Source organism: Penicillium cinerascens (assembly GCF_028974065.1).
Source record: "Penicillium cinerascens strain IBT 15544 chromosome Unknown contig_16_segment0_segment0, whole genome shotgun sequence".
Taxonomy (NCBI): domain Eukaryota; kingdom Fungi; phylum Ascomycota; class Eurotiomycetes; order Eurotiales; family Aspergillaceae; genus Penicillium; species Penicillium cinerascens.
Genome location: NW_026695286.1, coordinates 3,650,189 through 3,662,908, shown reverse-complemented (window position 1 = coordinate 3,662,908; position 12,720 = coordinate 3,650,189). Strand labels below are relative to the sequence as shown.

Genomic DNA, 12,720 nt, shown 5'->3' with positions numbered 1-12,720 from the left:
TCCCGGTCTCCACTTAAGTAGAAATAGCGTCTTGACCAGCTCTTTCTATTGGGCCCACGGTCCCGTGACCACGCGCTCATTTGGCGACGGTCGGCGCCCACTTTACGCGTTTCAAACTGCTTTGTGACGCGTCGGACTCCTTCTGTTGCCCTTTCAGGCAAGATTAGAGGCCTGTCACTGTCCGGTTACAGTCATGACTTTACCACCTGGAACATTGCCATGTCACCCAGATCATACCCCCCTTATAAATAGCAGCGCCAGCCCCTGAATCTCATCCTCCACTCGACTTGTACATTACCCTCCTTTTCGCACCAGATAGAAATCACAATGCTGTCCAAAAGACCTCCTCAAACTCCCTCTGTTAACTTTACCAGGTATCGCGCCACAAAAGCAGTGGCCAGACCTCGCAGGCTTCGAGACAGATCCAGCTCCAGCTCCAGCTCCTCTCGGCGATTGGAGCGTCGCCGAAAGCCTGTGAATCCCCCTGATGCATCGTACGTAGCTAAATTTGAACATGAGCTCCAAGGTCCATAGCTAACGATGAAAAAGCACTCCATCACCTTCCACCTCCCCCGTTGTCACCCTCCGTGTCGGCCCAGAAAAGCGCGTGTTCGCTGCACACGAAGCCGTCCTCAGCGCATCACCGTTCTTCGCAGACAAGTGCCAGGAGCAAACACCCAGCGCGCCCATAAGAACTCGCCTCAACCAACATCCGGGCAAACACATCGAGCTTTCAGAAGAACAACCAGAAGTGCTGTCCTGTGTACTAGAGTACCTCTACAAAGGCGACTACTACCCACGACTCCAACACAACCCACAGCGCCAAACATGGGAACTTGAAGACGGCGCAATGGACGCAGAAGGCCAGAGCGTCGGCGCAACTGTATACCACCATGCCGCGCGAGCAGTGATTCTCCGCGATACAGCCATCTAGTACATCAGCCCCAAGCCCGTATCATTAGGTTTAAGTCTCGCTAACCCATTCTAGTTGTGCCGCAGAGAAATACAATCTCCCCAGCCTGCAACGCCTCGCACTCCGCAAACAAGGCCTCCACACTGGTATTCAATGCGACACGATCCTGTCGAGCGCGCGGTTCGCATACGCGAATACGCCGGATACGGACTCGAAGCTGCGCGCGCATTACCTGGCGCTAATTATTCGATGCCGAGGTACGTTTAAGCGGAGTGGAACGATGCAGATGGAGATGGAAAAGGGTGGGAAGCTGTTTTTTGATTTGTTTGTTGCTATGTGTAACCATATGGTATGTGTACCTGTCTGACCTGGGTAGATGGGTTGGAATTTGGGTTGGGAGCTAACGCGTTGATAGGATGACGTCTTTCCCACGGGTATGTCGGTTTGTAGTTCTGCGGCTCAGGCGGCGCGTTAGGGGGCGGGTTCCTGTGTTCTGGTTTGTGCTTGGTTTCTATACCCTTGTATTACTAGGTTCAATCTTTGGGATTCCTGTACAATGGACCTTACTCGACTTTCGAATCAACAAGAACTCGATGAAAGACTACGTAAACAGAATGGTGATTTCTTACTTTTTATTCTATTCATTGAAACTCTGTTGGCCCTGTACAGTTCATCTGAGCCTCGATGGGCCGTGCAGACCATTTGGCTATGCGATTATGGACCCTCGGGTATGCTAGGTGGACTCTGAGTGTACGTATTCGGGGACTTTGAATGGGGTATCAAATTGTATATATGCTCGTCATCAGAGGCAAGCCTATGCTTTCGAGGTATGCAAACACTAGATGCTCTGGGAAATTTTAGACGCCAGTGCCTGGGAAAGCGGTGTTGTTCTTGCTCAAAACGACCATGCCTCGTTCGCGTGCAATATAACCTTTCATAAGACCCTGTTGATTGTATCCATCAGTAAAGGATCGGCATGAATCAGTTGTACCCGGGGACTGACCTTATAGATGAGGTTGGATATGAGGCACTCCACTTCGTCAATATCAACTCGTGTCCGGTTTGTAGCATGGGTGCCAATTCTTAGAGCAGCTGCAAATTCTACCACGGGGATACGGGTTCGCCGGACGGGAGGTTGACCCTCTTTAGGCTCTTCGACGCCTCCTGCAATAAACACTTTGCGGAACAGGTTACGCAAGGCGATGTCGCGGCCGCGCTCTAGCGGCAAGTAGATGCGTCTCTTGACAAACTCTTCTTCACCGGCAGACATGGCTTTGTCGAATCCAACGAGGTCGCCTTTTCGGATGCAGTTGGACAGAGGGCGGAAGAGCTTCTCCAATCGAGGGAATGAAGCGAGGAGTTGGTCACTGGGGAGGGTATGTGTCGTAACCAAATGGCAGGGAATTAAGTATGTCAGAATCAGCCTGTATCAGTCAGTCTGATTTCGCAAAAAGTCGGACAGATATACTGACTCTTTGTTTCTGGACGCTCCTCGGTAGCACATGTTCCAGGCAGTTGCCAAATGTTGCTCGGCCTTATTATTCGAGTTAGATTGGTAACCTTCAAAGAGGACGCATTACGAACCTCGGCATAATTCTCATCCAAAAAGTGGATGACTCCAACATAGTATTCGAACGTGACGATGTGGGATTTTGGGAATGCTTCCAACGGAGGCAGATCGGCTGATTGGGCTTTAATCGCGCGAAGAAGGTTTTTGGTGAGGCCGACCGAGTTGATCTACATGACTTAGTAGGTACTAGTGGGATCAAGATTGTGGTCAGTACCTTGAAGTAAGTTTTGAAGATAAGATTCGTTGTGTTGTAGATCCCCCACTTGCGTGATTCCTCAATTGGAGCACTGGCATTGTTAGCGGGGTTCCATCCACGGATGAACGAGTCACTCACCGATCACTGAGACACAATGTGAACATTCGATTGATGATGCGGGCAGCCTCCTCCAAGTTGGCATTCTTCTCAATATCGGCAGCTACATCATCCTGGAATCCAAAGCCTGACGTTCCCTGAGCGGCTGCTTCGATGTCGGCTTTGATCGCAAAAGTGCGCAAGTACTTGCCTACCGTGTACAGGCAAGGCAGAGTCCAGGCGGGGATACCTGACGATGACGAATAGCCCCGAATGAGTGCATTGGCAACCTTCTTCCATGCAATGAATACTGCGACAAGGCTCGCATCACGCCGACCTTGCTCGCACTTCAGCACCTCCCCAACTGCTTCCCAGTACGCGGCGAAGATATCCACCCATGCAGTTTGTTCGGCTCTGGGTACTTTCAGGCTCTTGCCGTGGAAGAGGGCGAATGACAGGTCTTTCTGCAGGGATGCAGCATTTGTAAAGTCGTAGAACGATTGTAATCGGTAAGGTTTGTTTTGGGTTGCGATTGGTGTGAATACTGCTGCAAGGCCGTCGCCGGAGCCAGCACCGTAGGCGCTCTTGAACTCGGCCGCAAGAGTGCTCATTATAGGATGCCCCCGCGGGGTGAGTTATCAACCGAAGTACAGATAGTTTAAAAGTCGTCGTTCACGAAGGTACTTGATGTGGGTACACGAAAGTCGTAACTAGCCATGAGTAGCAGGTACACTTTGGAGCAAGCAACAGCAGTGGGGCAAGGCGGTGTGATTGTGAAGGGCAGAACTGTGGCGGTGAATTTTCCCGTTCCTTTTGCCTCAGGTGTCTGTCCGCTTTACATAAGATAGCCCCACTCGCTTAACCGAAGGGCGGCAGCCCTAAGCACATTGCAACACAATCTTTGATTTCTCTCCCGACGGCACACTAACGACTCAACCACCACAGCGACAATCATAGTACGTGACCCCTCTATACCATCGCTTGCGAATCCATTGCTAACTAACTTGTGTTCAGATGGGTACGTGTCACTTTTTTTTCGATATCCAGCGCTCTTCTCGATACGGTCACGGTGTGTGCGAACGGTTGAACGAAATCTTATGCGAACGATAACTTCACGACAACATACGGCACTGGCACGAAGATTCAAGGACGCGGAGGAGAGACGAATTCCTAGAGTTGAATGCAGGTGGAAGGACGGTTTCGCACAACACTGTCGGTCGATAATGTCAAGTCCTTGAATTTTTCATCTCAAGCCTTTCACCCCTTTCGCCTGCCAGGACGTTCACCAACCGCAATCGCACACCGTTTCCCGTCAATTGAGCAGAGCCGGATCAATTTTGACAACCGAACCGAGCAATGACTGACGGATTCATCACAGGGCGTCTTACTGAGTACCAGGTTATCGGGCGTCACCTGCCCTCCGAGGCGAACCCCACGCCCAAGCTGTACCGTATGCGTATCTTTGCGCCCAACACCGTCGTCGCCAAGTCGCGGTTCTGGTACTTCCTGGCTCAGCTTCGCAAGCTGAAGAAGGCCAACGGCGAGATCGTCAGCCTGAACGTGGTATGTGTGGAATGTATTCGAGGGCCTTGAAACGACTGCTGATTTCGCTCCAGATCAACGAGAAGCGTCCCCTGAAGGTCAAGAACTTCGGTATCTGGATCCGCTACGACTCGCGCTCCGGTACCCACAACATGTACAAGGAGTTCCGTGAGATGAGCCGCACCGAGGCCGTCGAGGCTCTGTACCAGGACATGGCTGCCCGCCACCGTGCCCGCTTCGGTTCCGTCCACGTATGTGACCCGTTCACCGTTACGCTTCAGACATATTCTAACTGATCTATACAGATCCTGAAGGTTGTTGAGGTTACCGATGCCGACAGCATCCGCCGCCCCTACATCAAGCAGCTCCTCCAGAAGGACCTCAAGTTCCCTCTGCCCCACCGCGCTGCCAACCCTGGCAAGAAGCTGTTCGCCTACTCTCGTCCCTCCACCTTTGCTTAAATGTGCTGTTTTGGGGTTCTGGGAATGGAGTGTGTGGATGAATAACTGTGTTACGGCCATAGCATGCATGAAAAGACTGGCCGCAAGGATTCGGCCTGTTTGTACCCAGTTATGGGAGATGGTTTAGATGTCTCTAATCCCGTGTAGGGGCATCTGAGGTTTAAATGCAAAAAATTATCGGGTTCACATTGTTCCACGTAGCACATCAGTATTCTATGTACCTTTGCCTGCAGTGCACTTGGGACGACGACATGCCAATGACAGGTTGTTGTCTCCCCCGGCCAATGTCTATCGCTTGGCAGTGTTTTCACTGTAAATTACTTACTCGATGGATGTTATCTACTTGGCAAGACATGCCCTATTTACGAGGAATATCAATTACAAGCGACCTCCCTCCTGACATCAAAATGTCATTCTCTCGGGGTTTGATCATCTGGGAATGTCCGAGCCCGAGTCCGGGAAGCTTGTCTGGAGGCCACCATAGTAAGCCGAGAAACCACGGGGCATGATATAAGCAAACAAGTCTTAGAAATAAATAGGGGCCTTTATAATTGGTCAAGGCAATAACCGAATGAAGTGTATATCCGAGAGGTGCGTTGCCAGGAACACCTATTGCGTCATGCGAAATTGGGACGTGCCGAGCGCCCTTGTCCGCTTTCGCATCCGATTTCTTCCCTCTCCTCCCCCAACACCCCCATCTTCCCACTCTATCTCTCATCGATTCATTAAATTGCAATCATGTTCGCTCGTCAGACTCTCCGCTATGCGCAGCCTCTGAAGCAGGTAAGTTCAAACTCCAAGCCTGAAATATTTGCGGGGGACTGACGCGCAATTTGTAATAGAGCTTCCGCAAGTACTCTACGGAGGCGCCCAAGGCCGCTGGGGGTGCTGCTCCCCCTCCTCCCCCTCCCAAGAAGTCCAACTTGACCCCCATCTACGTCGGTGTTGGTCTTGCCGGTGTCGGTGCTGGTCTGTACCGTTACTACGGCAGCGGTCCTATCGAGCCCAAGGACCGTCCCAAGGTCTTCAACGGCGAGGACTGGGTGGACCTTAAGGTTGCAAGCATTGAGAACCTGAGCCACAATACCAAGAAGCTGCGCTTCGAGTTTGAGGACAAGGAGGCTGTCTCTGGTCTCCAAGTTGCCTGTCAGCTTACCTCTAGAAATTGCTTTAGGTCCCTCTACTGACATCTCATTACAGCTGCTCTGTTGACCCGTTTCAAGCCCGAGGGTGCTGAGAAGAACGTCCTCCGTCCCTACACTCCCACCAGCGATGAGGGTTAGTATCAAAACACACTTTGCGTCCTGTTCAACGCTAATTGGGAAAACACTAGATACTCCTGGCTACCTCGAGCTCGTGGTCAAGGCCTACCCCAACGGCCCCATGTCCCAGCACATCCACTCCCTGAACGTCGACCAGCGTCTGTCCTTCAAGGGCCCTCTTCCCAAGTACCCCTGGGAGGCTAACAAGCACGACCACATTGCCCTGATTGCCGGTGGTACTGGTATCACCCCGATGTACCAGCTGGCTCGCCAGATCTTCAAGAACCCCGACGACCGCACCAAGGTGACTCTGGTGTTCGGTAACGTGAGCGAGGACGACATCCTGCTGAAGAAGGAGCTCCAGGATCTGGAGAACACCTACCCCCAGCGCTTCCGCGCCTTCTACGTCCTGGACAACCCTCCCAAGGAGTGGACCGGCGGCAAGGGCTTCATCAACAAGGAGCTGCTGAAGACCGTTCTGCCCGAGCCCAAGGAGGAGAACATCAAGCTCTTCGTTTGTGGCCCGCCCGGTCTGTACAAGGCCATCTCTGGCGGCAAGGTCAGCCCCAAGGATCAGGGCGAGCTGTCCGGTGTCCTGCAGGAGCTGGGCTACAGCAAGGAGCAGGTTTTCAAGTTTTAGAGCACTAGAATATAGAGCCGGTGCGGGATGCGAGACCGCTGAGTACATTGATGCATTTGTTATAATCGCGTTCTCGCCGGCAACTCATGGTGCCTGTATGCCATAGAATACCTGATCCCAATATATATGTCACATTAGCTATTGATTGGTTCTTGTACCTGAATAACTACGTACGTGGGTATCTGTTGGCTGCCACCAAGCACGACAATTAGAGGTATGTATATGTAACCTCCAGGGCTTGGGTCCGATCTCGGGAAGTGCCCGAACATACGGCAAGCTTAAGTCTACCGCCCCAGGGGCATAGGACTTGCCCATTGCTGTTCCACGCCCGGAGGTTACATATAAGCATTTTCACAGGTAGGTACATCAGATATCACCTGAGTATGCAGTTTATTTTTATTTTCACGCCTTATCACTATGGCTTATTATTGGAACTGTAATTGCATAGAATTTTGTCAATATTGGGGAGCATAAGCCATGTCGCGGGCGCGAAGAACCGAATATATATCCTCACCGATCGGCAGGATTAACTTGGAATTGGTCGATATTGAGAGTAATAAAAAATAATGTGTTATTCTAAAAAAACTACCCTTTAACTAGAAAATCATGAAGAAGCCAAAAAGGAAAAGAGCCAAAGACCAAAACGTGCGCAATCAGGCAGATGGGCAAGTCATTATGTCACACTGGGCAGTGGTCGGGGAGGTTGGGAGGGGGAGCTGGGAGGCACCCGAGCACCCATGGACCCGGGCAGAGCGTTGCGCAAGGCCCGGGACCCCATGACCGAGGACCTAGGGAAGCACCCAGGGCCTAAGCCTAAAGCAGCGACCCTTCAGACATGCCGGAGCTTTCGGGGGCTGGCGGTGGTATTTAGTGGGTTCCCTCCCTTCCCGCCCTCCTACTTTCCGCCCGGGCGCCCCTAGCAAATCTCTTCACGAACCCCCCCCGAATACCCCGAATAATGGCTCCCAAGCAGGATTCCGAGGCCACTGTGGCCGTTAATATTGAAGAGCTGCGTGCCTCCAAAGATGCCGTAAGATCGCTCCCTTTGGTTCTTCCCCTTCAGCTTTTCTCGGGGGTTTCTTGTTGGTGCCGTGACTTTTACCTCCTGGACTCGCTCGTGCGCGCGCTACGCGTCGCATATAAACAGAGCTTTGATACCCATGTCACCGGCGCGCATTGAGACCTCGAAGCTTCAAGGGTCTTAAACAGTGCTTTGTCGATGTACGACAATGCTTTTTATCTATATTCTTTGCGTTGCGCGTTACTGGACGTCATTGTCGCACCCTCCGCGTTCTTCGCTCTGCCGAAAAGCTTCGAGTGGTCTCAACCCCACCCCCCCTCTCATTCAGCGCGTCGATTTATCGCAACTCAACCATTGCATCGCAACATGAGCGTGTCACACGGAAGCTAACGGCGTTACAGATCATCATGTGGAGCATGTCGCTGCAGTCCCAAATCGCTGATTTCAGCAAGGCCTATGTTGAGCACGTCAACAATGTCATCAACGGAACCTCCGCCTCCATCGACCTCCCGGCCATGCCCATCGGCATGAACCACCTTGACTTCGCTCCGCGCGCCGGTAGCCCCGGTGCCAAGTCTGAAGCCGGCGGTCGCAAGAAGCGCAAGCGCGCGCCCGTGGACCCTAATGCGCCCAAGCGTCCGCTCACCCCGTACTTCCTCTACATGCACAACAACCGCCCCAGGATTGCCGAAGACCTGGGCGCCGATGCGAAGCCCAAGAATGTCGCCGAAGAGGGCACCCGCCGCTGGCAGAACATGGATCTGAAGGAGAAGGAGGTCAGTCAATCCCACCGCAACTCATCCAATTGATAATCGGTCCACCCATATTAACGCGCAGCATCAGATCTGGAAGGCGATGTACGGCGAGAACTATGAGAAGTATAAGGTTGACTCGGCCGCGTACAATGCCGCCAAGGCCGCCAAAGAATCCGCCAAAAAGGCCGGTGAGGAGGACAACGACCCGTCCGCCTCGCAGTTGCAGCAGGACTTTGCTGGCGCCGAAGCCGAGGATTCGTCGGACGATGAAGAAGAATCTTCCTCGGAAGAGTCGCCCTCGCCTATTCCGCCCAAGGAGAAGACTCCCCCGCGCAGCTCCAACAAGCGCCGTCGCAGCGACGCCAAGGTCGTGAAGGAGGCGAAGGAGGCGACGCCCGCAAAGAAGGGTAAGGGTAAGACCGCAGAGCCCACGCCGGCCAAGGAGAAGGTCCCGGAGAAGCGCAGCCGAGCTAAGAAGCGCAAGAGCGAGGCTTAAATGGTTCGAACGTGCGTTGAAGATTTGCCGTTAGTAGTTAGTGTAGGAGCTGTCAAGGGCGTCTTTGAAAAGTGTATTCAATGGGAACATATTTATTGCTTCTATCTTCTAGCCTTTAGCCTTTAGCTTTTATACCCGAGTATAGATCGGTAAAGTGTTATCAATCAGACGAACCGAATGACTAACACCGCCGAGCGGCGCCCCGCGCGTCCAATCGGCGCGGCACCGCCTTATCTTCGTTCGGAGTTTTGCGCGGGACCTTGAATACTACGTCTGTTCAAACCCCTCACATTCTCGCCTCCTTTAAATCCTCCCTGGCGTCTAAATCGCGCGAGTCTTCCTATAAAAGAGACTTCTTGCAAGGCTCGACCCAGATTCTCTGCACGCCAAGATTCCACCCGGTTCCACCTGCGGCATGCAGCTTGTTCCGAAGGAGGTAGGTCCTGCCAGCCAAGCCTGTCGCAAATGTCACTCATCGTATGTAGCTCGACAAGCTCACCATTGCACACCTCGGGTTTCTGGCACAGCGTCGCCTGGCCCGGGGTGTCCGATTGAACCATGCCGAAGCAGTTGTATGTTTCATCTGATATCTCAGGGGTCATAGTTCGTTCCGCTAATTGCCAACAGGCCTTGATTTCATCTGTTCTGCACGAGGTTCGTTCCCCACTTTTTCTTCGTATTTTCGCAAATGCCGTGTGATCGGCCCTCGTGCTAATGCTGGTTCCAATCTACAGCTTATTCGTGATGGCCATTACTCAGTCGCCGATTTGATGTCCATCGGCAAGACTATGCTGGGTCGTCGGCATGTCTTGCCGTCGGTTGTTGCTACTCTCATTGAATTGCAGGTCGAGGGTACGTTTCCGACTGGTACATACCTGGTTACAGTGCATCACCCCATTAGTAGTAATGAGGGTGATCTCGAGCGTGCACTGTACGGTAGCTTCCTGCCAGTTCCTTCGCACCAGGCGTTCCCCGATCCCGATCCCGAGGACTTCATGCCTGAGAAGATGCCCGGCGCCGTCATTCCGGTAAAACATGCTCGCGTCGCGCTGAACGATGGACGGAAACGTATTCGTCTCAAGGTCATGAGTAAGGGTGACCGACCGATTCAGGTACGTGTGGGCTACGAAATGTACCAGAGGGTAGAAGTACTGACGGAGAATTAATAGGTCGGATCACACTACCATTTTATTGAGACGAACCCGCAATTGCACTTTGATCGCATCCAGGCATATGGATACAGACTGGATATTGCAGCCGGCACGTCTATTCGTTTCGAGCCGGGCGATACCAAAACCGTGACTCTGGTTGAGATTGGCGGCAAAAAGGTGATCCGTGGAGGCAATTGGCTGGCCAATGGTCCCGTGGATCTGAGCCGTGTGGATGAGATCGTGACGAAGCTTCAAACTGCAGGATTTGCGCATGTGCCCGAGCCGACTGCCGACGCTGTTTTGACTACTGGATTCTCGATGGAGCGTGAGGCCTACGCTCGCATGTTTGGACCGACTACCGGGGATTTGGTGCGCTTGGGCTTGACCAACCTATGGATTGAGGTGGAGAGGGATATGACGCATTACGGAGACGAGTGTGCATTCGGTGGAGGCAAGACGCTCCGTGATGGAATGGCGCAGGCATCTGGCCGCTCTGCTGCTGAGTGTTTGGATACGGTCATCACGAATGCGCTGATCGTTGATTGGTCGGGTATCTACAAGGCCGATATTGGTATCAAGGACGGCCTCATTTCTGGAATTGGCAAAGCTGGAAATCCGGATACTATGGAAGGCGTGCACCCCGAGATGGTGGTGGGTGCGTCCACGGACGTGATTGCCGGCGAGAACAAGATCATCACAGCTGGCGGTTTCGACACGCACATCCATTTGATTTGCCCGCAGCAAGTAGATGAAGCTCTTGCTTCTGGTATCACTACCTTCCTCGGTGGTGGCACAGGTCCTAGCACTGGATCGAACGCTACAACCTGTACACCTGGTCCGAACCATCTGCGCCAGATGATGCAGGCCTGTGACAGTCTGCCTATCAACATTGGAATCACGGGCAAGGGCAACGACTGTGGACCGATTAGCATTGTGGAGCAAATCAAAGCGGGTGCAGCTGGCCTGAAGCTGCACGAGGACTGGGGCTCTACACCGGCGGCCATTGACAACTGTTTGGGAGTCTGTGACGAGTACGATGTCCAGTGCATGATTCATACGGATACCCTGAACGAGTCCGGTTTCGTCGAGCAGACTATAGAGGCTTTCAAGGGCCGCACGATCCACACATACCACACGGAAGGTGCTGGTGGTGGCCACGCACCAGATATTATTTCGGTCGTTGAGCACCCCAACGTCCTTCCCAGCAGCACGAACCCAACCCGTCCCTTCACCCTGAACACCCTTGATGAGCACCTGGACATGTTGATGGTGTGCCATCACCTATCCAAGAACATTCCCGAGGACGTCGCCTTCGCCGAAAGCCGTATTCGCGCGGAGACTATTGCCGCCGAGGACGTGCTCCACGACCTGGGCGCTATTAGTATGATGTCCTCTGACTCACAGGCCATGGGCCGTTGCGGAGAGGTCATCCTGCGTACCTGGCATACTGCACACAAGAACAAGGCCCAGCGTGGCCAGCTGCCCGAGGACCAGGGCACCAACAACGACAACTTCCGCGTGAAGCGTTATATTAGCAAGTATACCATCAACCCGGCCCTGGCACAGGGTATGGGACATCTCATCGGTAGTGTTGAGATTGGCAAAGTCGCCGATCTCGTTCTTTGGAACGCCAGCGCCTTTGGCACAAAGCCGGTGCAGGTTCTGAAGAGCGGTATGATTGCTGTTGCAGAAATGGTACTTTTTTCCTATGATACTATTCCCAGCCTTTCTAACTTTTCGCATAGGGTGACGCCAACGCTTCCATCCCAACCATCGAACCGATGATCATGCGACCAATGTTTGCGGTATGTCGTTGTACCACTCCTTCACGAAAGTAAATACTGATCAGATTAGCCTCGCGTTCCAAGCACATCAATCATGTTCGTGTCCCAGGCCTCTATCGACGAAGGCATCGTGCAGACCTACGGCCTACGCAAACGCATCGAAGCTGTCAAGGGCTGCCGCACCGTCGGCAAAAAGGACATGAAGTTCAACGATGTAATGCCGAAGATGAAAGTTGACCCCGAGAGCTATGTAAGTCATTCTGTTGGTTCAATCTCCCTTACCGCGCTAACACCATATGACAGACCGTCGAAGCAGACGGCATGCTGTGCGACGCCGAGCCCGCTACCGAGTTACCACTGACGCAGGCCTACTACATCTTCTAAAGGCCTTGTACGATGTGACACCTGGATTGTCTCACATTGAACTTCCTGCCCTGATTCTTTCCTCTCCTCTCCTCTTGGAGTCTCATTTCCTCTTCATTTTCTTTCGCCTTCTATATCCCATTTCACCATTAGACCCATTTGACATCTAGCATTGCCTCTACCGGCTCAATATCCATCTCGAGCGTCTACTATTTCTGGGAGTTTGTGCTTATACATTATGTACCTAGCTACGAAAGTCATGACTTGCTTTTCCCCTGCAATTCCTCCTGTTCAATACCAGTTTTGTGGTTTTGTAGCTCGGCGGAGAGTTGCTTTCGGCCAACTCGGACCCACCGGACTTCGCCGTGTGTACGGCGTCGCAGGTCGCCTCGGCCATCGCCTCGGCCTGGGTCGGAAATGGCCGATTTAAAACCCCCACGCTAGGGAGGCTCCAGGTTCCGTTATTATCG

At 52.8% G+C, this 12,720-nt stretch overlaps 6 protein-coding genes across 6 annotated transcripts; 5 read left to right on the top strand and 1 right to left on the bottom strand.

The window, feature by feature from the left end:
- Positions 1-327: 327 nt before the first annotated feature.
- Positions 328-1,388, top strand: N7498_001382 (BTB/POZ domain-containing protein; the record flags this gene model as incomplete). The annotated part of the gene is made up of 4 exons (XM_058448445.1): positions 328-494; positions 550-933; positions 989-1,262; positions 1,329-1,388. 4 exons carry the CDS (start codon positions 328-330, stop codon positions 1,386-1,388), a joined length of 885 nt encoding a protein of 294 aa, XP_058313856.1.
- Positions 1,389-1,770: 382 nt separating this feature from the next.
- Positions 1,771-3,386, bottom strand: csn12 (the record flags this gene model as incomplete). Its single annotated transcript, XM_058448444.1, has 6 exons — positions 1,771-1,857; positions 1,917-2,337; positions 2,386-2,447; positions 2,498-2,650; positions 2,698-2,770; positions 2,818-3,386. The coding sequence occupies 6 exons, from the start codon at positions 3,384-3,386 to the stop codon at positions 1,771-1,773; spliced, it is 1,365 nt and encodes a 454-aa protein (XP_058313855.1).
- Positions 3,387-4,131: 745 nt separating this feature from the next.
- Positions 4,132-4,778, top strand: N7498_001380 (60S ribosomal protein eL20; the record flags this gene model as incomplete). Its single annotated transcript, XM_058448443.1, has 3 exons — positions 4,132-4,338; positions 4,392-4,568; positions 4,623-4,778. 3 exons carry the CDS (start codon positions 4,132-4,134, stop codon positions 4,776-4,778), a joined length of 540 nt encoding a protein of 179 aa, XP_058313854.1.
- Positions 4,779-5,516: 738 nt separating this feature from the next.
- Positions 5,517-6,741, top strand: N7498_001379 (cytochrome b5 reductase family protein; the record flags this gene model as incomplete). The annotated part of the gene is made up of 4 exons (XM_058448442.1): positions 5,517-5,561; positions 5,621-5,924; positions 5,979-6,056; positions 6,112-6,741. 4 exons carry the CDS (start codon positions 5,517-5,519, stop codon positions 6,678-6,680), a joined length of 996 nt encoding a protein of 331 aa, XP_058313853.1. The 3' UTR covers positions 6,681-6,741.
- Positions 6,742-7,638: 897 nt separating this feature from the next.
- Positions 7,639-8,952, top strand: N7498_001378 (uncharacterized protein; the record flags this gene model as incomplete). The annotated part of the gene is made up of 3 exons (XM_058448441.1): positions 7,639-7,710; positions 8,103-8,477; positions 8,545-8,952. The coding sequence occupies 3 exons, from the start codon at positions 7,639-7,641 to the stop codon at positions 8,950-8,952; spliced, it is 855 nt and encodes a 284-aa protein (XP_058313852.1).
- A 415-nt stretch (positions 8,953-9,367) lies between these two features.
- On the top strand, positions 9,368-12,271 carry N7498_001377 (urease Ure; the record flags this gene model as incomplete). Its single annotated transcript, XM_058448440.1, has 8 exons — positions 9,368-9,388; positions 9,438-9,524; positions 9,580-9,606; positions 9,687-10,064; positions 10,122-11,798; positions 11,849-11,908; positions 11,958-12,137; positions 12,191-12,271. 8 exons carry the CDS (start codon positions 9,368-9,370, stop codon positions 12,269-12,271), a joined length of 2,511 nt encoding a protein of 836 aa, XP_058313851.1.
- Positions 12,272-12,720: the final 449 nt, after the last annotated feature.